We start from the raw sequence: 24,604 nt of genomic DNA, 5'->3' as shown, positions 1-24,604 counted from the left end.
ACAAGAAGTTGAGATATTGACAGCATTTGTACCTGATCTTGTCTTTATTTTTACATTATGTATATACAACATAGAATTGTTAGGACTACTTTGTGTGTGTTAGCATCAGCTTAATAAAGTTGGTTTGAAGGTCTTGCTAGGGCATGTTTAATGTAAAGAAGGTTGAGCTTGGACCTCACTAATCGTAGATGCCAACCACTGCACTAGCAGGTCTCAGTCCCACTGTGTCAGACCAGTAATGACTATACATGTCTATCTACACTGCAGGATTGTGTGAGAAATGTGACAACCACCTGGGGAAACCCTGAAAAAGAGTAAAAATCCAGTAAGACTATAGTGTGAAGCTGTGATTATTAATGTCAGTTACTAATTCTGTGATTATTTCTTTACCTATGATTCAAGGATAGGTTCTTAAGAAAGAAAAAAACTATTCAATAGGGTCCCCAGAGGAAAGTAAAATAAAAAGTATTAGCTTCCTAAAATGCTCTCTGGCTTGTCTTGTCTGTAACCTCAACAGTTCCATTACTGAAAATATTGCAACAGAAGTAATGCTGGTCTCTGGGATACAATGAATTTCTCCTTCCTGGGATAAAGGGCTGTTTTTTAAAAATCTGGAGATGGTAGGCACATTTTTCAAACAGGGAAATCATTTTAGGTATAAACCAATTATAAGTTTCAGGAGTCACGATTTCTGAGGATTACTGGTTTGATCAGTTTTCCATGCCAGGTTCAATTCTTATCACAGGAACACTGCATTTAAAAAAATAGCTAAAGACAGCAAAATGATTTTTGCATAAACAAAGTATTCAAAAGAAGGGATTTTTTTTTTTTTTTTTTTTTTTTTAAATGGAGATGGGGTCTCACTATGTTGCTCAGGCTGGTCCTAAACTCCTGGGCTCAAGGGATACTTCTGCCTCAGCCTCTCAAAGTGCTGGGATCAGAGACATGAGCCATCGTGCCTAACCCAGAAGAAGAAAATTTATTTCAGTGTTTCCACAACTGTTGTGGAATGTTCTTATTTTTATGGAAAGTAGCTTTAAATTATGATTAAAGACTGCTTAAGGGTTATATTCCAGATGTGCTTATTAATGGCATAGACTAGGAAAACCTTTTCCTTTTGTTTTGTAGATGTGTAAAATTTTGCATAGGTGTTGTATTTGCAGCCAGGGAACAGAACACTTGTGGATTTTAATCATTATTGCAGCAAATGTTTTTCATTATCCTGAGTTATGACTTTTGAGTAAGATTATAAAAATATCAATAACAGTAAGTTAACAAATAATTTCTTAGTAGACATTTGAGTGTCCAGCAAACATTTCCTGAATGTGAGTGTCTGAGACAATGCAATATATTTCTATGCAACGATTAAGGATTTTCTTAGAAAGACCAGGTTTTAAAGCCAATTGCTATTTGTTCCACATTAATTTGGGTCAGTAAGTTTGGAGAGTAAGAAGAAAGATATATATTGGGTAAATAATTGGTTTTTATCCAGTACACATCAAAATGTAGAGGAAAATTCTGCAATGTGAAGGGGAAATGCAGGCAGCCACTGCCATTTTGTTTTGAGCCTAATCCACAGACTTCCCCACACAGAAACAGCCATACTTAAAAAAAGAAAACTCTTGGCAAATTTGTCAAGTCCAGAAACACTAAATTTTGCCTTTTGGAGTTTTATAAGTTGCCCTAAATTGAGTGATGTTCTTTCACTTCTGTTAGAAGTTGTCATCTCTATAAAACATTTCCTGCCAAGAACCGCTGACTTCATCCTGCCAATATTCCTGTATTACAACTGTTAGCTAAGCTAATTACTTCATCTGTTTACAGTTAATAATCATTTTGATACGCTTCCTCTGCCCTCCAATTTCCCTGTGCTGCTATGTCCTTGAGCTACTTTATTAAGGGTTAAACCTTGGTTTCTACTTTGCTCTCTTCTTTTCCCTTGACCTGTGTGATGTCAGAGGTCAGCGGTTAAGTCAAAAAGTATTTCCTATACAACAAAACAGTGCAACTCAGGGCAGCCTTTGATATGATTCTTCATGTTTTGCCAGTTGGTACCAAACATTTACTGGCCCACAAGATGTTTTACCAGCTTGAAAGTGCATAAGTAAAAAAAATAAATACATCAGCAATCTTTATGACTTAGGCAGTATAAATCATTATGTTCCTTGAGTGAGTAGACGAGTGAGTATTTGTCAGTCTGATTTATTATGAACTATTTACTGCACTGGCCAAGGTACCATGTAAAAGATGAGTGTTAGGGTGAGAATGCTTTCCCCTTTCCTCCTTCCCTCTTTGTATGTCTAGACTAAAAGCCCCCAGTAAAAATGCCTTCTTTGAGAACGAGATGCTGACTGCAATTCATCAACTTGCTTGTCCCAAAATGAAATCTCTCATTTTGCTCCAAACAATGTTTAGGTTGTCTGAAATATAAACATTCTTAAAACTGCCCTTGAAGTCACTGTAAAAACATTCAACATTTTATTTTGAGGGGGAAGAAATCCCGTGATAATCAAGGCTTACTGAGATTTCTTTGCCCGGGTGCACACCACCCACAGAAGATGTTACTCGCAAGTAAAAACTCTTTTTTGAAACAGAAAGCTTTGTTTCCAGTCTTTCAGAAACTGAAGACTTTGCAATCCTCTCACTGGGAAATTGAAAAGGAGCAGGTTTGTACCTGTCCTAATTGCCAAAGGCATTGTTTGCCAGGGCTGTACAACAATGGGGAAAGTAGATTGAAAGGGTGGAGAACTTTTGGATTTTAAAAACCTGTTTTCCCTTTGGGTAGAAGAAAGGTGAGAGAAAAATGTCTGAATTACATTTAGGGAGTCCCTTCAAGTCTCAGGTGACAGCCTTAAAAGGGAAATAGCAATAAACGATCAAATACCTGATAAACTAGAGAAACTTTTTTAGACATCTCAGATGGAAAGAGACTTATTTTTATCAAAGTAAAAACCTGAGTAACAAAGCACCCTCTAATAATAATAATAATAATCTGGTACTTTTATGGTGTTTCTTTTTTTTAAAAAAAGAAAAAGAAAAACCTACCACCATTTCCTACTAGGGTTAAGAATGTAATTCATATGACTGAGAATTCAACTGCTCAAATTGCTAAAAAACGAGCTGATTTCTATTTCTTTCTTTTGAGATGGAGTCTTGCTGTCACCCAGGCTGGAGTGCAGTGGCACAATCTCTGCTCATGGCAACCCTCCCCCACCAACCAGGTTCAAGCGATTCTCCTGCCTCAGCCTCCCAAGTAGCTGGAATTATAGGTGCCTGCTGCCACGCCTGGCTAATTTTTGTGTATTTAGTAGAGACGGGGCTTCTCCATGTTGGCCAGGCTGGTCTTGAACTCCTGACCTCCCTAAGTGTTGGGATTACACTGCACCCAGCCTCATTTCTATTTATTTCTAATTAGCTAATTTCAATTTATTGTTTATCACTTGAAGTGGAAATATAGTAGAGTTATTTTGTAAGCCGTTTTCATTGGTTTTGGAATTTTAGAAAAAAGTTAACGTGCATATTACAGATTTTCCCCTTTAGATTTGTAAGAGGCTATTAACTCTCCCATTAGGATTATAGGACACAGTTGATGTTTGCAGCTGATGACACCTGGTGGATTTCCCAAACACGAACTCCTGCAACAGGGTGGTCCTTCACTTTTTATTTCTCTCTAGATGCATGTACTTGTACGCACAAACACAAGTGCATATGTAGGTGCTGAGATTTGTCATAATTCTGAATTCGTCTCCTCAGAATAAACTCTGCTGCTTTGTACCCCAGGTTCAAGAAGGGCCATTCTTGAAGATCTGAGGAGACTTCAGCATTGGGCAGTATAAGGATACTTTACCACAGAGCCTTTGTAATTCTGTATACATGTGACAGAAATACTAGGAAGATGATTCTGAATGCTTTAGTCCTAATGATAGGATGGAGCAGTTACTAGAAAATTTCCTCCAGCTAAAAAATCCTGCTTTAAAAAACATTCAAGGAAAACACTTGACGTCAAAGAGGAAGTACTTTGGAATAAATCAGGATTCTAGAATTTTTGAGACTATAAATCTCTGGAAATAAAAAACCATCAAAAATAAGTCAGAACGTAATAATGCTACCTGGAATTTATATAATTATGAATCTCTTGTAATGTTCTTGGGAGTAAGGGAAAAGGCATTATTATTCCATTTCCTAGATGGATAAATAGAGCAAAAAGAAATTAATTAGCCTAGTGATGGGGTCAGAAAGAAAAACCTAGGTCTCTTTACACACTTCTGAGCCCTTTTCTTTAGATATAAAATATTTAGCTGTGCTAAAATTTTTACCTCAAAAGTGATTCTGAATGTAACCCCTCAAAGTGCTGTTGTAGGAAGGATATGAGGCTGAGTTAATCCAGATTGCCACATGGGAAAGCCATCTGGGAGGGTATTTTGAAAGAAACAGATGGAAAAGGAAGATATTCTTTTGAATGTAGTGTAAAATTTACATTATTGTCCACGAACTTTCACGTAGCTTTCATGTTTACATAATTCATTACTGTGTCATCAGACAATATAAATTAGGTAGCCCAATGAGCTCATGTTCTTTTTTATAGGTCTGAGTCTGAACTCTCCTATATGGGGCAAATCTGGAACAGGGTCTGTAAGGTAGTCAGATTGATCCTTGAAGATCAACTCAATCCACTTGTGGATTCTTTGAGATTCTGGATTCTCTTGGGAAAAACTGTGATTTCACTTATATTATTTCTTGGTGTATTAATGCCCAACTTGCAATCAGTTCTAGCCACATTAATAATCTCCACCTGTGATGCATTTGTTCTTGCCTCTCTACCTTTGTATATGCCATTCATCTCATCTGTAATTTCTTTCCCTTAATTTATGTTTCAGTTTTCCCTTCTGCAACTCAACAACAACAAAATCAAACAAAACAAGAAAATTCCAGTCTTTGGGGTATCATCCCCTTGATAACCTGAGGCATTCCACTCATTCATCCGTATCCCCCGTGTGTCCCATGCACATTGACATTCTGTGGTCATTTGCTCAACAAATGTTCAAACATCTTCCCATGTGTTTTCATGGAGTGTCTTCATCTCTGGTTGCACATTAAACTCACTTAGGGAGTTCATAAAAAATACTGATGGATCTCCAGACCAAATAAACAGAATCGCTGAAGGGTGGGGCCGTGCTGGGGAGGTAAATGTTTAACAACTTGCTCTTCAGGAAAAAAAAAAAAAAAAAAAGTCCTGAATTTTAGTATTTGTCATTTTCCATGGTGTGAATACTCCCACCATAGTGGATTTCAAGCTACCTACTCGACATCCCTGCACACGGAATTCAGAAGAGACGTTCGCTATTTGCTCAGAAGGGCTGATTCCAGCATACCACTGGATAGGACACAGGCATATACATATAAATACATTTCTCAGGTGCAGTGACTGTTTTTCTTTGTTTGACTCATCTTCCCTATGACACTAAGCACAGGGACTGAATCTATATTAACAAATCAAATAAGGTGATTAATCTGTAGTTCACAGCCTGTGATGCAAATGTGAACTCTGCCTCATCCTTTGACTCAAATGCACAGAATTATCAATTTATTTTCTCTTGATTTTTGTACAGATAAAGGATGAGAGGCTAAATATACTTGGGTTCTCCTACTTAAAATGTCAAGTTTTTGTATATATATATATATATAGATATATATTAATATTGCTTAAAGACACACAAACACTGGGTCTTTTTAGCACCCCTCTCCCACTCTTAGTTTTTACGTATGGGAGCAGCAATGAGAATGACTTTTTTCATGGTAACTCTGTTTTTATTGCACTTAAAGCTCATGTGTAATTGTTTGAAGACACTTTCCCTGGATCCTTTCATGTGTTTGGAAGTTTCAGTTCTCTTCTAAGTGGCATTTTTAGAGAATAGTAGATATATAAGATTGCCCGGGTGGTCCTTTCCAGGCAAGGCAACATTGACCTAAGAAAACAGGATGCAAGGTAGATTTGTAAAGACCTCTAGGGAAAAAGATTTCATGGATACTTAAAATTACACGAAAGAGTTCTACTTAATTTGATAGCTCATGACACTGCTTAATAACTTATTTTAGCAGGTTCAGCGTGCCACCTAAATCTCCAATGACTATTTCCATCCAGAAGGGAAGAGAACAGCAGGACATTCTTATACTTTAATAATGGCTCACATTATTAGCAATCATGGTTAATTTATACTTCAGTTTTGTTTTCTTCAAGATATGCTTCCTCAATAAATACGGTTTTTTAATGTTTCTATGTATAGGTTATAGTGAGGACAAGGTGCTCCAGGAATATGGGGCAAGAGACGTAGAGCTATTTCCCAATTTTGATGTTGCCAAAAACTTCACAGCCTGGGATTCAGTTATTTAAATAAGATCTAAGAATGCATCAGTCTGCAAGTTAGTATAACTTAATTTTCAAGTATTCCAGCATTCTTTGGAGTGTTTTGGGATCATTAAATATTATGAAATGGTTCAATGAAGAAATATGTTTCCAGTCATGAATCATTAGATAGAAGTCTGGTGTCAAGTCAACAGAATATAGACAGTTGGAAAGGGCGAAATTTGATGTTTAAGAATTGGTAAAAGATAGAATAAGATTAAATATTTGTTTTACATATGAGGCAATGAAATAAAATAGTTTTATTTTTAAAATAATTTATATTTTCTTTGTACACTTAAGACCTTACATTTTGGGGGGTTTTAATGGTACGATTGTCGACTATATATTCCTGACTTTGAAGGCTACAACACATTTTCAAGAATACTGCAAGATAATAATCAAAATTAAGAAAATGCGAAATAAGGTTTAGTTTGGGGACATTTTTCAGTACATATTTCACTTTTTATATTAATGGGGAGAAAAAAATTATTGACTATGTCTTACCTGAGCAGGCTTCTTCTGAACAACTTGTTGTGGCTAAGGAGGAGAAGAGAAAGATATATTTTAAAAGAAAATATACATTTTGGAAAAAATTAGGTGTACATATTTTAAATATAGATACTTGTCTTCAAAGAAAACAGGAAAGTATAAAGTTCAACTGGTATATCCAAAGTTAAAAGTGTTTATACATAGCCAGGTGTGGTGGCTCACGCTTATAATCCCAGCACTTTGGGAGGCAGAGGCGGACGGATGGCTTGAACCCAGGAGTTCTAGACCAGGCTGGGCAACATGGTGAAACCCTGTCTCTACAAGCAGTACAAAAATTAACAGTGTGTGGTGGCATGCAACTGTAGTCCCAGCTACTCAGAGGCCTAAAAGGAAGGATCATGGGAGCCAAGAAAGGTCAAGGCTGCAGTGAGCCGTGATCATGCCACTGCACTCCAGCCTGGGTGACAGAGCAACACCCTATCTCAAAAAAAAGGAAAACTGTTTATTCCTGATCTCTCTATATTAAGGAAACACAACATAGATTATCTCAGTGAAAGCAATTCCCAATTAAAATCTGGCATACATGCCAACTAGCTTGAAAGAAACAACTGTTTGATTCACTTTGTTTTTAGCCTGTATGTCACAAAACTGAGGAGTGAAGGTACCTAATTTGTTAATATTTCATTTTTTAAAAACACCTTCATTGAGACCTAATTTACATACCACACAATTCACTCATTTAAAGTGTATTTTAGTATATTCAGAGGGCTCTGCAACCATCACCACAATCTGATTTAGAACACTTTCATCGCCTCTAAAAGAAATCTTGTACCCATTAGTGGTTACTCTTCACTAACCTCCACATCCCTAGCCACCTCCCACGCCTAAGTGACCACGAATCTACTTTCTGTCTCTACGAATTTACCTATCTTGACATTTCATGTAAGTAGAATCATACAATATATGTAGAGTATTTTGTGTCTGACTTCTTTCACTGGCCTAGGGTTTTCTAGGGTCATCCATGTGGTAGCATCAGCAGTTCATTCCTTTTTATGCTAAATAATATTCCTTTGTATGATATACCACATTTTACCTATCCATTCATTAGTTGGTGGACATCTGGGGTATTTCCACCTTTTGGCTATTATGAACAATGCTACTATGAACATTTATATACACATTTTCGTGCGAACATGTTTTCATTCTTGGGTATATACCTGGGAGTGGAATCACTGGGTCATACTGTAATTCTTTGTTTCACTTTTTGAGGAGCTGCCAGACACCTTTCCAAAGCAGCTGCACCATTTTACAGTCTCACCAGCAATGAATCTGGAGTTCCAATTGCTCTGTATACATGCCAATGCTTGTTATTGCCTGTCTTTTTGCTTATAGACATCCAAATGGGTGTGAAGTTAAACATCATTGCTGTTCCATTTTAATTTCTCTTACAACTAATGATGTTGAACATCTTTTCAATCTTTTATTGGCCATTTATATGTCTCCTGGGGAGAAATGTTTATTTAAATCCCTTGCCCATTAAAAAAAAAATTGCTATCTCTTCATAACGAAGTTGTGAGTTCTTTTAATTTTTTACATTCAAGTCCCTTATGATTTGCAAATATTTTCTCCCATTCTGTGAGTTTGTTCAGTTTCTTGATGGTATCACAGGAAGAATATTGTGTTACATCTATATCTATTGTATATGTACAGCAAAATTCTCTCTTTTGAGTGAAACATCCGAGGGAATGTTTTTCTGCCTGCCTAACTTTCCAATAGAGTATTAGAAAATACTTGTTATTACTTTGGCGTTATAAAAGGTGGATTTGAAGCCTGAGCTTTTCGATGGAGTATTTACTTCCAGTCCTCACTCTCATGTCTGAATACAGGCATGCATTATTCTATCTACACATCACTGAGATTTGTGAGTATACCTGAGGTATTCTGATGTGGATAGTGACACGCTTTCTTGTGCCAGTGAAAAATAAAATTGTTACAGTTCTCCCAAATAACAGCAGTTAGGATACCTTCACTATTCACTAGCCCCTGTTCATTCATTCTGAGAGCCCCTTCCTCTCAGAGTTCCTCTCAGTGGTACAGTGGTTTATTGATGGTGCATTAAAAATTCCATATAAAAATCATCAGAACTTTTTTTGTTTTTAGATGGACAGCATAAAAATAAAATAAATGGCAAGGTACTTTTGCTCAAAGGAAAAGACGTTCTTCCCTTTGACTTTAAACCACAGTAGAGATGAGATCATCACAAAAGCCCAAGTTTTGAGATGATATTTTCTCCAGGGGAAATCGAACCAAGAACAATGAGGACTTCTTGCCTCTTAGGACACACAAGCGTGGGCTATTAGAGGATTCATTTCCAAAGGGTCATTTGGAAGAAGACAGCACTCTTCTTCCTCCCCCTTTTCCCTGTCGATTACACCTGTACACATGTTTACTCCCAAACCGTTTCAAATCTACACACATTCTTGCAGGCTGACTGGTTCCTACTGCTCAGAAATCCCCCTCCTTTTTTGGCCGAAGCTCCCGCATTCATGTGACTCCTGCACACTGCAGCTCAATGAAATCCTCTGAAAGGGCTGCCAGCTCACCCAATTTTCCATGAATTAGGTCCTGACACTTCAATGAGGGGAAAGACAATGTCTGAATCTCTGCCAGCCCTGGCTCCCGGCCTAGTCCGTGTCACGGAACTTCTACCAGCTACCCTCAGACACAGCACTTCATACTTTTCAGACCACCAAACAAACAGACCCTTGAATACTTTCAATGTTGGTTGGGGTTATGGCTGCCAGGATGTTTTCCCAGCCTCTGGCACCCAATGGCTCCAGACTGTGCCGAGAAAGTTTTTGTTGTTGTTATTTTGTTTTGTTTTTATTTTTATGAATGGCTTTGGTAGAAAACGCAGACTGAAGCATAATACTACCACCATTCATAAAAAGGGGAAGGAAACAAACTGCTGTCTGGAAAGCTTTTTGGACGCCAAACAAACTGTAAGTCTCTTATCTTCCTTGAGGCATCTCTCGGCTCAGAACTAAGTGTTGATACTTAGAAACCAGTTGCTCCTCAGGGTTCTTGGCATTAAAAACACGACTGGCCATGGGATTTTTTATAAGACCTGAATAGTATCAACGATGCATATTAGTCTTCTGTGCCGTTAACAGTAAATGTCCATGCACCTTAAAAAATAGGTAATATTTTGCACATGCATTTCCTATATAAAAGCTAAAATCCTTTATATTTTTAACATCTGCCCTTTGTTACTGGGAGGGTCCAGGCCTTACTGTTTTCATTTTCTCACAGGGAAACCAAGGCCTAGGGAATTTAAATAATCTTCTGAGATCATTTTCTAAAACTAAAACAACTTGAGTCTACTGATTCTCTTAATCCCTGATATAATGCTCTGAAGAAACCCAGTCTGTTCTTCGAAAAAAAAGAAAAAAGAAAAAAATCAAATCAATATCCAATCCAGGAGAAGCTGTACTTCCCCGGCTTTGATTTTCAACTCCAGATTGTTCAGCAAGTCCTAGTTCTGATTCCTCCAGGTTGCTGATGAAAAGTGAATCCCAGGAGACAAGAGTCAGCCCTGCAAAGTCCAGCTGCCTCACCTCACTTGGAGATTCTTCCTTCATTATCAATTGTGGAGGGGATGAGTCCCTCTTAAAGGTGTGGACATCATAATGACCGTTCTAGTGAACACATAGCAAAGACTTTCAAGTTGTTTAGACGAATCTGATGATCCAATTCTAAGTGTAGACATAGGGAGTTTATATAACTTAGGCACTTCGTCAACTTGGCATGCAAACCCTTCAATGCACTGAGATTTTGAGTTCATGATGTTGAGACTATTGCACCTTTCAAAAAGCTTGTAATGAAAATCCTCATTCCATGGTTGCATTTAAACTTCTAAAATACAATGGGGTGAAACAGAGCTTCCTCCCAGAACAAAACATCAATAGAAGCATTGATAAAATCTCCAAAGGACTTTGAAGAAATGTTTTGGATTAATAGATGTTAAAATAAAACTGTGATCGGATGCAGTGGCTCATGCTGGTAATCTCAGCACTTTGGGAGGATTGTTTGAGCTCACGAGTTTGAGACCAGCCTGGGTAACCTAACAAGACTTCACCTCTATTAAAAATAATTAGCCAGGTGTAGTGGTGCATGCCCGTACTCCCAGCTACTCAGGAGGCTGAGGTGGGAGGATTGCTTGAGCCTAGGAGGTTGAGGCTGCAGTGAGCTATGATCACACCATTGCACTCCTGCCTGGGTGACAGAGCAAGACTCTGCCTCTAAAGAAAAAAAAAATGGTGAGAACTCAAAGACCCCATCAGTTGAATGTATTATGTGAAGATTAAGAAGAGCTCTTTCTAACCACATGGATTTCAGTGAGTAGTGCTCTGTGGTCTAGCCCTTAGAATGGACTAACTCAGCCACAATTGAAAGTATAATGCTTAAGCAAATAAATAAAAATCATTGTTAAAGTATATACAAATAGCTTAGGGTACAACATGCTAAGAAACTGTAGAAGATAAGCAAAAGGAAAGGACATAGTTTTGGATTTCTGAGGTCATACAGCAGACGAGCAGTTCTCCAAATGAAAGAAAAAAAAGTTACTGAATTTTTAAAATCCACAGAGTATCTGGATTTTTAAGATTTTGTAGAAAGACACTTGTGTAGGAAATGGTCTGCCATTCCACCTATTTCAGAATAATTAAGAAGTTCCTCAGCCCTCCTAAGAATACAATCTACGGTTCCAGGAAGTCTAGGTATTTTAAAGCTGATACTCAGACAGCTAAGCCACTCCTTCTGGTAGGCATTGAAAGAAAATCCTTGCTAACAAAGGACCCAGACATTAGTAGTTCATTTTAGTACTAATCTAAACATTAAATAAAAAGAGGCTTGAATTGAGCTTACCAACTTAATTTTTTTAAAAAAATTAGGCACAGTGTATGGTAAAGCAAACATGATTATTATGCAAAGGGTCTTAAGTTGACCTTAGAAAGAAAGAAGCCCTTCACATGGCTCTCTGTGCAGATGAGTCTCTGGCTTTAATGTAAGCAGCAGAATTTTAATATAATTAGATCCTTTGCTTCTTGCCAGCCAGTAGTAGGTGATTTTGCCCACTTTGTTTTGAAATCATATGATTTTGTTTTAAAATCATACGACCATTGTTCAACCAATAGGTACTTCTGTGCCCTAGCATAATCTTTTTTCATGTAGATTGTTTTCCAGTCTCATAGCAATATAGCGTAAGACAGATCTAGCTATTTACTAAAAAAGGATGTAAAAACCCTAATTTCTATAAAAATTCCTCAGTGAGAGTTACATTTTGGGGGCCTTTCACACCTCATAAAATAACATCTCACAGGATCATCTGTTATTTAAAATTTTAAGTTAAATATGGTGTCATATTAAAAATGTTTATGCAAAAGATATTTGTTTTTAAACTTCCAAAAGAGTCCTTTAGATGTAAGCCAGCTCACTGAACTAGTGAGGTTTATGATCATGTTTGTATCCACACAAGTGTAGCCAGTTTTTTCTGCCTGAACTGACAGATGAATATATCCCTACCATATAGACAACATTTCAATAAATACATAGACCTATTACTCAATCACTTCACTGCTTTCTAGACCAAATTGATTGGTTATTTATAGGAAAAATGTCCCAAAATATTGAATAAGTAGACACAGCTCAAATTCTAGACAAACACTCTCTGCAACACTCCAAATGGCCATGAGAACCATCAAGGCCAGCAGCAGCCTTGACTTGTGTGGTCGGGGCACATTGATGGGAGTAGCTTTTGACTTGTGGTGTGAACAATATCCTTCCTTGCCCTTTGTCCAAAATTATTTAAAGGTTCAAAACACAACCTTTCTTTCTGTATAGAACATTCACCGAGATCCACTTTCATTTATGTGCTGCGAAATATGCTCTTATCCTCAAAAATTTCACAGTGCTGTCCTGAATATATTTTCTTTGAATTTGATGTTTACCTGGCTGAAGGAGGATGACCATTATCAATAATTTGTCTTTCATGAAATTATGTGATCGACATGCTTGTTCATGGCCCTCCGGATTTAAAGTTTTAAAACTTCAATATTCCAGAATGTCAAGATTTGTGTTTGGGTCACTTTTCAAACAATGAACTTCAGGCTTTGGAGGCTTTGAACCACTTTTTTTTTTTTTTTTTTTTTTAAAGCATAAGAACCTCACCCACACCTTTTATGTTAGATCTTATGTGGGAACCCTACAACAGAAAGCAAACAAAATGGTATTTCTGAGACTCATTCACGTGGCCTCCACTCCAACCCATCTCTGCCCTCCCAGGATGCCCCTGAGGCCCCTCAGTGGAAAACCAGAGCTCCAGGGGAGGTCAACTAAAAACAAATCTTAGGACTAGGCATCTTGGCACATGCTTTTAGTCCCAGCTACTTGCGAGACTAAGGAAAAAGGACCCTTGAGTCCAGAAGTTCGAGGCTGCAGCATACTATGATCGTACCTGTAAGTAGTCATTGCATTCCAGTCTAGACAACAGAGCAAGACTCTGACTCTTAAAAAACAAAAATCTCTGGTTTTTAGATGCAAATCCTCCTGCAGAACTGTATCGCCAGGATAGGTGGAGGCAGAGCGTCTTCACAGCATTCGCCCTGTGTGACTCGTACTATCAGGTTGAGCCACATGAACTGGCATTTTTGTAGGTCAAAACCAATCAATTATCAGCAATTTCATATGGTTTAATCCCATACAATCAAGGTAAGGTCTTTCTAATTCAGTAAGAGTAAGTTTTGTGACGTGTCATTAAGCTGTATTAGCCAGGAGATTTTTGTACCTTCTGCGTACCTTTTTGTACCTTCTGAGATCCTGTACTCAATTTTTCTGCTCACTCCTCTCCAGCCTGGATCCTTCCCCTTACACTTACTTTACCAAAAGCTGCCCGATTGCAGTGAAAGGAGGGATTGGCCTATACCAGGCATGGTGTTCCAGTTTCTTGCTTATGCTGTGGTTCTTCTTTCAGAGCACCAGGACTGTCTGTGGCCATCTGGCTAGACTCTCATAACCACTCCAAATCCACCTGAACTCTACCTCTTCACTGAAACTGAATGACTGAAATAATTTGTGCATAACACTTCTCTGTGGCTATCCAGGGAAGGTCTAGAATGAAAACTGTCACTTTGAATTAAATTTAAAATTAATGGTCAACTCAGGTATTGATCAGATATAGGGGAGTTCAGTTTGAGGTATTCTACAATAGTAAGTGATCAAAAAGTTTTAATGTACCTAAGGAATGTATTTTAATAATTAGATAGGAATATGGTATATCTGAAGTTTGAAGGATTTATTTCAGATCAGATGTTGATGCAACATTGTGAGGATGAGATTCAGCTATAGCTAGCTATACAAATCACACCTCTAGGCACCACTCTTCTGGGGTTGAAAGCTTTTCTGTTTTAGTGCTTCCTGAGTTGGGAATGAACCTGCCTCCTAGTGATGGGAGGCTTTGGTAAAGAGGAGAAACCATCTACCAGGAGTGGCTAGTGAGAGCTTTTTCTGAACCTAGAAAATGCCTAGATTAGGCCTTAACTTCCATTCCTTGTGCCTCCTGTGTGCATTTAGAGATGACTGTGCAATGTGTGTACACATGTAGCTACGGGTGGTTACAATTCATCAGTAACATCTGGCCCTTATGGTGCAAAGGAGATTTTGTAGTTCTCTGTACAAAGTCTCCCAAGAAGTGATAAATCTATGGGGGAGTTTTGGCAAAATCTCTGGAATTTCTGCTTGGTATTGTGGAAAAGGGGAAGTGGTCTTTATTTTCTATTCTCTTGGCTTTGCACTTAGACTTTAATGCAAAAGACAAAAGTAAGCATCATTTCAAAAGTATTTATTGGATTATTATAGCAAAGTGCCCTCACTGCTGCTGGCCTCGTTTCATCTGCTCAAGGATGAGAATAGCCACAATCTGCTCTAGTTAGTGTTGATTAACATCAGACTGCGTATGTGTGGCAATGAGCCATAGCAGCTCTCATGAGAACAGATTGGGGGTCTGATACTTCGGAGTTTTTGCCTTCCCTCGGGTGCCTTTGAGACACCTTTGGAATGGAGTGAAAAGATCAATGGGAAGCCCTTTAAAAATCACAGTGTCATGATTAGTTTCAAAATGCATCCTTCTGGATTCTGACCTGATGAAGTGGTTCATTGGCTCATGAAATACTAATTGATATTTGAACTATATGACAGACAGGAACTGGGTGTAGAAAACAAAGAAGAAATCTTTCAAGAAGCCTAGAGTCTAGGGGGAGACAAATGAAAAACAGATATTAGAGTACAATGTACAATTTTAGATTAATATTTTTTCCTACAATGTTTTCTTAAGTGTGGAGAGGCATGCTCATCAAATATGGAAAAGATAAATGTAGGAAAGAAGAGATGACTATTTTCTTTATAATAGGGAAAATAAGAAAGTAGAGATAGGTCTTGAAAAAGGTCACTGAAAAAAAATTCCAGAAGAAATTTGAAGACAAAGTAGAAGAAAAGTATCACTTTCTCCCTATCACAAAGAAATACAGTAAGAAAATTTCTTTGCCTTCACTTTGGAAAGTTAAAGATTACAATTAAGCTTAACAAATTAAAAAGCAAAAGATGTGGTTTGGGGATAGTGTTGTCAAACCATGGTTAGTGTCAAGGGGATACTCTGGTGTGCTCCCGAGTTATAGCAGTTTAATAGGCATTTTTGTCTTATGGGAGATGGTTGTGCTTTGAGGAACATAAAGCAGTCTGAAGTAAACAGTCACACACAGGTGGGGTAAAGGAATACACAGTCTCAGGAGTCAACTTTGCATCTCTATTTTTATGATTCTCTAAGATTTTAGGGGAAAAATCCACCCTTAGTCAAAAAGTGGAGTGAAAATTGTGAGATGAATGTTACTTCATAGAGAAGAATGAATGTTTCAGTCCTATTTCCTAATGCTACAAGTTTTCAAAACAGGAGCACTATGCATATATATACACATATATACACACACATATATATACATATATATATTTTTAAGGCTCAAATTATTTATTCTATATGTATTTCTTTTTCTCTGTGTATGACCATTCACAAAGCTAGGTCACTTTGCATATGCACATGTGCTTAAGAGCCAGCACAGGAAAATGAATAAATATTTGAACTGCCATGCTGCTGGGTTTTCACAAATCAAACAAGTATGCATAGATGTTATAGCCTAAGTTCAAACTTTAGCTAATGTCAACTCCAGCCAAATGAAGACTAATTAGTGCTCAATATTAGATGAAAAGGAGGCATCTACGAAATAATGGAAATGAAATTGGATGCTATTGGAGATTATCAAGAATTAATATCCAAACTTGTTGTTAATACTCCAATCATGTTGGCAATATACTTGAAAGTCCCTTTAAGATATCCATCTTCTTGACATTTGGCCAGGTATTCAGATAGTCATTATATTACATCAGATCAGGACTTGAACTAGATACACACAATTTGACATGGAACATGTATATCTTTTCTTGTACGCTTGCCCATAAGCTTATAGAAATAATATGATTTTTAAAACAGTTCTTATTGCTTTCATTCTGACTAAAGAGATTTAGAATCAATACCCAGAAAATGTATTTGGTTCCAAGAACATTTGCCCAGTCTTAGACTAAACATTTGAAATGGTTTTACAAAATGATTTGACTATCAAGTATTTCCCAGCACCTATAGCAGTTATACATGGAAACTAAATTTAAAAAGCTGAATCATGATTTTAGGCATTTCTTTTCCTTAAGGAAAGAGTCAGTACATTCATTTGTAATCTCTTATGTTCTCAAGGACTACAAAGGGATAGTTTATGGTTGAGTGCTCTATGATACTTAACTGAGTCATATCTCTCCTAGAATCCTAATTTAGCACTATTTTCTTGGCACTAGTTTAGGGCTGACTTTAGCAGTTGAGTTGTTTTCCTTGGAGGAAACTTAATATTCAATCTGAGAAACGTTAACTATTCCCGAACGTTAGCTTATATCCTTAACGTTTTTAAACAGTTGTGAAGTGAGTTCTTTCTGCTACATGCTCACACTTCCACAGTGGCCCTGACAGCCTGGCCTTTCCAGAGGATACCTTCTTCCTGGACCTTCCTTCACTGTCTTCTCTGGATTGATGACCTTTCCTCAGAAGCTGTAAATTAAAGTGTCTCCATTCCCTTTTTTAGACAATCAAATACTTCATTCGTCTTGTCTTCCAAATCTACTCCATCTCAAACCTAAGTGGAGCTTCAGGCAACTGTTTTGAACTACCTAACTCAGCTCAACTTCTCTAAAATGGATGATTCTGGGGTCAGCATTCTGTTAACTTAAAAACTGCTTATCTTTGTTTAGCATTGTATAGAATATTCCAGAAATGTCTCTCTGAACTCGGCTTCATGATCACATCCATGGAATCAAACATTCTTTCATTTCAAGATGAGCTGACATGAGTTTTCATTTTGTTGATATGGATCATATGATGATAATGACACATAGTTTGTATGTCATATGATTAATAGTGACACAGTTTGTAACGTGATTTAAAAGTGCACTGACTGATTTTAACCCTTAAAACAACCATGTACAGATGTATTGCCATTCAGATTCATGCATGCAGAAGCTGAATCCAAAAGACAGTAACTGACTTGCAAAACATTCCAAGGCCAGCATATAATGAAGCTATAACACCCGCCAAGGTTGTATAGCTCCACATCTTTTTCCCTTTCCAGTATTCTACACTGCCCCTACTGCCCCAGAAAAGAATTTTGGGCATTTATTCAGCATATTCCGTGCTTTTTTTTTAATGAAGAAAATCAGTGTTATATGCAACCATCCTCTTTTATCTATAAAAATAGCATCTGTTTTTGAAAACATAATAAAAATCTAGCTTTCTAGGACTATGATTTCACTAAGAAGAAAAATGACCAAATAAGGAGAAAAACTGCATTTTAATGTAACAATTTAAAAGATCTTAGTTCAAAAGAATGTTTCTAATATATTTAAAGGACAAATCAGCAGTAGAATACTATTTTTATAATAACAGCTTTGCTCTGAAAAAAGTTTTCTCATCAAAAAGTTCAAGATGTTTTAGAAATATAAAGAGCATCTTGTTTCTCACTAGATTTCTATAAAAGTAGAAATCCTATCTTGTTATTCTTATTTATAGCTTTATCTATCTATCTATACTTTCTTTAATCCTTTTATTTCTATTATTCCTTTTGAAAACTGTAGAAAAGAAATTCAGGTAAGGCTAAGAAGGCTAAAATATCCATGATAAATGTTAATGACTTATTTTTGTTTTTTTTTCTCTCTTGTTTATTACCTGCTATAATATTTGATTATGTTACAAATGTTAGCTATAAATTCTGTGGTATCTATGATATAGAAAATATACAGGCACAGTTCCCGTGTCTGTGGACTTTACAGTCTCATATATTATATGTTAATGTCTGTGACCAAAATATGAAGAAGAATAAAAATGCTCGTTCCCCATAGAGATGCCATACGAGTCCTTCCCATAATGATGTAGGCCCATCTACATCATCACACCTCTCTCCTTCCCAACCACATGGCTTTCTACTCAAGAAATCTCCACGTCTCTTGCCTTTAGTCCCTTGTCCAGTATGGTCTCTGTGTTCACTGGCTGGTGCTCCTGTGCCTGTGTTCATTTCTTTAGAATGTTACCATTCATGACATTCTTTTTTACTCATGATCTATAAATACAGAGGAAGTCATTTAAAACACTTCATTTAAAGTTTGTGGCTGGGCGTGGTGGCTCACGCCTATAATCCCAACACTTTGGGAGGTGAAGGCAGGTGGATCACCTGAGGTCAGGCGTTTGAGACGAGCCTGGCCAACATGGTGAAACCCCATCTCTACTAAAAGTACAAAAAGTAGCCAGGCGTGGTGGCAGGTGCCTGTATTCACAGCTGCTCAGGAGGCTGAGGCAAAAGAATAGCTTGACCCTGGGAAGCGGGGGTTGCAGTGAGCTGAGATCACGCCACTGTGCTCCAGCCTGGGTGATCCAGTGAGACTCGGTCTCAAAAAAAAAAAATAAAATAAAAATTAAAATTAAAAAAAACTTGTATGTTTGCATGTGGGTGTGTACATATAATATTTATACATATTTATATTAAGGCATATTACCAGTCAAAGCTACTGACACACCATTTCATGCTCCAGTCTCAGAGAAGCTGTGTTTACAAACATTGAGCAGACCATAACACCAATGGAAAATTTCAGGGAGAATCTTCCCAAAGTGGGGAAATTGGCCATCCACCTCACTCACTCAGTCCCTACCATGTTTCTAGTCTTCTGGAAGAAGTAAATATTAAAAAAAGGTTTCCAAAAATAAATAAATAAATAAATAAATAAATAAATAAATAAATAAAGGTTTCCAACTAATTTCTAAGGCCTCTCATTGCCTGGAAGAAGTCCTCCTCCTCTTCTAGCTCTTCTTCCTCAAGTGTTAAGTCATACCTTCCATATATCTCATAAAAGAGTGCTTGTTAGAAATGCCGATTCCTGGACATGACTGTTAGATTTGGGGGGCCCAATGACTTGCTTGGGAAGATGAGGTGGGAGGATGGCTTGAACCTAGGAGTTCAAGGCCGGCATGGGCAACATGGCAGAACTCTATCTCTACAAAAAAGTACAAATATTAGTTGGGTGTGATGGTACATGCCACCCATTTGATAGCAGTAATCTCAACACCTGAGCCTGGGAAGGTCAAGGCTGCCATGAGCTGTGATCATGCCACTGCACTCCAGCCTGGGTGACAGAGTGAAACCCTGTCTCTAAATAAATTAATAATTAAAAAGAAACATTGTCATGGGAAAACAATGCTTACACACCCACAATTCTGTTAGCATGACAGAGTTACTTTTTTGGAGTTCCAAAAGTGGCTAGAAGAAAATGAGTACATTTTAAAAGACATATTAAATATGATTTGATCTCCCTAGATTTCCTGCAGATCAGTGTATATAAGGAAGTAATGGAAATCCAACCAGTTTGTAAGACTGTAGATAATGAATTCTGACAAGTCAAAGAATTCTGACAACTCATATAGCCCACCAAAGAAAATTCTTGCTGTATGCTTTTGGGTATAATGGTGAACCCCAATTCAAACTGATTTAATAATAAGGATATTATTTACTTAACATAACAAAAAGCCTGGAGATGATGCACGTTTAAAGTTGGTAAATTCAGTAGATCAAGAAACATCGGAGCTTCAGATTCTTTCTTTCTGCTCTGCCAGTTGACATTTATTCTCAGTCTATTTCCTTCAGAATCACAAAATGGGTACAGTCATTTGCAGTGGCCATTCATAGTGGCACTTCCAGAAATGTCAATGTCCAGCAGAAGGATAGAGTCTCTTCCGACAGTCCCTGCAGATTTCACCACCCTTTTTAACAGGCCAGAACTGCCTTGCGAGGAGAATGGGACCAGCATGACAACCATGGACAGATCAGATTTACCCCGGGTCCATGGAGAGCGTCACTTTCTGTGAACAAAGGAAGCTGAGGAATGGATAGAGAGTAGCAACCAGTTTGGCTTTGCACATTTTACTATTCTTTGTGCTGGTTTGTCTTTGAGGGTTGGTAAGAAGCACCCTCTTGACTCTGAAATCAGCTGCACAACATTTTTCTTTGCATTGTTTGTCCAGGGGTAGTGCATAAAGTTTTTGCCTTTGTCAAATTGTTTCTGAGGAGGCAGAAGAACAGCCCTCTTTGTAGAACGTACATGTTTCAGTTTTACAGTTATTATGGAGATGGTGTCAGTGGTTTTTGCTTTCCTGGTCTGTTTGGAATTTTCCTCTGGTAAATCCAGATTTGTGGACCAAAGTGTGTAGCTGTTCCTGACAGCTAGTTAATGAGTGTGCCATATTGCCTAAAGACCAGCTGTAACTCATTGGTCATGTCCAAAAGGAATTCCAGAGATGGGTAGTAAATAACTAACATGAGCTTCTGCCCACATTCTGGAAGCCGACTAAATGTCTACTGACTTTTAATGGGAGTCAACTGCAGTTCTGCTTGGTTAAGCTGAAGAAGAGCAGAACCTGGGGTTGTGCTTGGGGCCGTCTGCTGCCCAGTCATAACTATTCTCTTTGTTCCATGCCGCTCTTCCGGCTCCCTGTCAGTTCAGCAGGGGAGTATCCCACTCTAGGAACAAGTTGTCTATTGAAATGAGATGTTTGTCTCTCTGCAGATGCAGCGGTATTCAAGTCCTTGGCTCTAGATAATACATAGTTTGGTATGTCTGGGCTTATTGCCAGATGTGCAGGTATCTCTGATCTTGGGAAGAACTGTTGGTGGTAGTAGCTTTAAAAAAATTTTTTTTTTTTTAAATAAAGGAAGGATGTTTGTAAAGTGCTATCTTTGATTGTAGTTGCTCTTTCCAGAATATCGAAGTTACTTTGGAGTATTACAGGGGCAGCTTTTTGGCCTTGGGAAAAATTCTCCTCCAAATAACTCACTGGGCTTTGTAAGGGTTAGGAGGTGACATCTTGGTACCTGGTGAGTTCCATTCTCTTCACATACAGGGAAAGGAAGTTCAAGATAGTGGGGAAGAACAGGGCTTTGGGGCCAGAAAGACCTCCGAGATCAAGTATGAGACCAGGTATGCATAAGCTGTGTGACCTGGCAGCAATTTAAACTTCAATTTCCTTAATTGTATAAAGTGGATTCCTCAGTGGGTTGCTGGGGTGATTAAATATGATGAATGCCACTAAAGTACATAGCACAATTGCTGGCTGTAAGAACTTAATAAGCATGATTTAATAGCACTAGGGAGGGTGGCGGTGATGGCAGTAGTAGTCACAGTAGCAGCAGTGGTCATGTAATCCTTATTGTTTATGGTCTACAGTGTTCAGTATCAAAAAATGTGGTACCATTGTGATAAATGATTACAGGTCTCTCTGTATTATCAATGTAAAACCTACGCTCTCTGATTTGCAAATTTGCCACTTAAGCCTTGCCGTTTCTGTGGCCTTTGGAATTCTAGTTTCAGCTGCACAGGAATATACACGGCAACAAGAAGAGGATTTTTTATGTGCTTTGTTCACCTAATTTGTGCAGGACAATGGCAATTTCCTTTGTATTGTGTGACACAGAGTTCATAGGCATACATTTCACAAAGATATTATCTAGACTGATTTCCTTCATTCAGCTCTAGCCTGGCTATTTAAAGTACATGATTTGTGGATAGGGATATCCTCCCCCCACATTCTTGTAAGGCAAAAAAAAAAAAAAAAAGAAAAAAAGAAAAATGAATGGAACAAAAGATTTACAGAGAGAGCAAAGAACACATGCATTCATAATATTAACAAGGAACCATTACTTAATAGTAAAAGGAAAACAGCTTAATAATAGTGGCTTGCAAACTACATCTGACCCACAGATTCCATTTGTGAATGGGTCCAGCCAGTGAACATTAAAGCTATATATATTAGACATGTATGAGAATTCCCTGCAGCTTTTTTTCATAATATTACTGTAACAGGACGCTGCATCAAGAATGCACTGCCTTAAGCACTTAACTGCTACCCTGCAAGACTTTACGGCTTAAAGTACTTCCCTTGTTCTCCTATCTTCAAAACACCCTGGGCTGCTGGGAAAGTGATCCAGACTTTAAAATGTACTATTGTCTGAGATTGTTTTTGAAAGGAACATATATTTTATAAAATGGAATTAATGACTACCAATTACATTTCAGGAAAAAAAAAACTTATTTTTCTTCAAAAGCTACCACTCTCTAAAAATAACTCTCAGCAAGTTACAAAATTAGAATTTCATGAAAAGCAAACTTAATTTTTCCATGTTCAAAGTTATGTGTTACTTACAAACTACCTTTAGTATGCTTAAGCTGTTAAAGAGTCAAGAGATACACTTTTCTCCAAGATCATAACCGTAAGTATTCAAACTATGATGTCTGCATGTGTGTTATGCAGACAGAAAAAAAAAAGAAAAACCCAAATTCAAACAGACGTCCTTAGGCTATAACGAGCATGTATAACACACTGTAATTATGCAGATATTTCTCTCAAAGAAATGTCATTTACTCAACAAATTTTCAAATAGCTACTCTGTGCTTAGATGACTCATAGATTATTCTTGAGCAAATGTTAAGCAGCCATCTGATAGATCACATTCAACTATAAGTTCACTGTTTAACAAGTTATAATGGTGCTAATCATTGATAAAATTCCCCATATACATGTAAGCTTAGAATTAAGCTAATTTTTCAACCTATTGTTTTCAAATGGAACACAAAGCTAATATGGAAGAGCTTGAATGTTGGAACAATCCAATTTTCTTGATGCTTAGAATTAAGCTAATTTTTCAACCTATTGTTTTCAAATGGAACACAAAGCTAATATGGAAGAGCTTGAATGTTGGAACAATCCAATTTTCTTGATGCTTTCTCAACAGACACAACAACTATAGTATCTTCAGGATGCAAAGCCACACAGGCTCTGTCAGTTCCCTTCTACTGGGAGGCAAGAAAGCCTCCCTTCGAGCTGTGGTGACAGGGTTACATAAGAGAGTTTGGTTGCTCTTCAGTTCGGAAGCCATCACTGCCAGCACCTGCAACTTGCTGCTCTGCACTTCTGCTCTGACCACTGGTGAGAGAAGTCACTCCTTCCTTCTCTTGCTCTTAAGATCCCTCTAAGTCCTGCAGGGTAACACCTGCTTGGCTACCACAGAGGTGTCTGGGTCTCCTGGAGCCTTTATGGATACTCACCACTCATGCAGGGTCTTCAGGGAGAAGATGAAGAAATCAACAGCCAGCAGCATGAAGAATGCCAGCCTCTAGGTTGAGTGATTTCATTCACAGTTCCTCAACCTATGTGCAAATCATTTTCAACTGAGGAACTTCTATTCATGTGAACAAATGAAAGCATCAGAACAAAAGGGCCTCAGTTCTGCTTGTCACAGACAGATGACATTTGTGGTTGTACCAACAGCCTTTATAGAGAAAATGGAGGCATGATTTGGTAGAAAACATAGAGGCCAAGGCTCTCAGGAAGACAAATTTTGCATTCTCTGGTTATAGCCACAACATATTAGATAGTAAAATCACAGGAATGTAGTTGCACAAGTGGGCTGGAGTGTAAAAGGAACCATTCTATAGCATGAATTCCAGTATTCTCCTAATGAAAAGCAAAAAGACCGAAGCATAAAAGTATGCTAATGTTATTAGAGAATATGGTCATTGCTACACAACTGGAAAAAGTGAGCATGGGAAAATGTCATTGGATCCATGCAATACTGGTTTTATCCCCCCACACCCCTGTATTTTATCAATGGTTACAAAGTGCCACTGTTGAAAATCTGTATAAATTCGCAATCACTCCAATTATATGGAATAATATCTCGCAATGTAGCCATTTAAATCTGAATTAAAGCACTTAGAATATATTTTCTTTAAGTGGCTCTTTTTAAAAAGATGTGAGAATGTCCTATTCTTTGAGGACTACTGTTCAGTGAATATACAAACACATGTAAACTTTTTCTGCTACTGCAAGCTGAGGCAGAAGAGGAGGTAGGATATGGTTGATATAGAAGTTTACAGAAGAGTTCTGTGGCTTTTTCTGAGAACTCATATCTGGGCATACTCTATCCCAGGACAGTTCTATATTACTGATAAAATTGGTCTATGTTGGCA

General features: G+C 37.7%; 1 protein-coding gene across 3 annotated transcripts in view; it reads right to left on the bottom strand.

The window, feature by feature from the left end:
- Nucleotides 1–24,604, bottom strand: part of HMGA2 (high mobility group AT-hook 2) — a 141,270-nt gene that overhangs the window by 7,911 nt on the left and 108,755 nt on the right. For 2 of the 3 annotated variants that reach the window (XM_023225134.1, XM_026454636.1), the window contains exon 4: nucleotides 6,908–6,940. In XM_023225134.1, the coding sequence (XP_023080902.1) occupies nucleotides 6,908–6,940 (33 nt within the window). Of the gene's footprint in view, nucleotides 1–5,786; nucleotides 5,967–6,907; nucleotides 6,941–24,604 lie in introns of those variants that run through there. The other variant, XM_023225132.1, reaches the window with a different exon arrangement.

This window comes from Piliocolobus tephrosceles, chromosome 10 (genome assembly GCF_002776525.5).
Source record: "Piliocolobus tephrosceles isolate RC106 chromosome 10, ASM277652v3, whole genome shotgun sequence".
Lineage (NCBI taxonomy): Eukaryota > Metazoa > Chordata > Mammalia > Primates > Cercopithecidae > Piliocolobus > Piliocolobus tephrosceles.
This window is presented reverse-complemented; position numbering and strand designations above follow the sequence as displayed.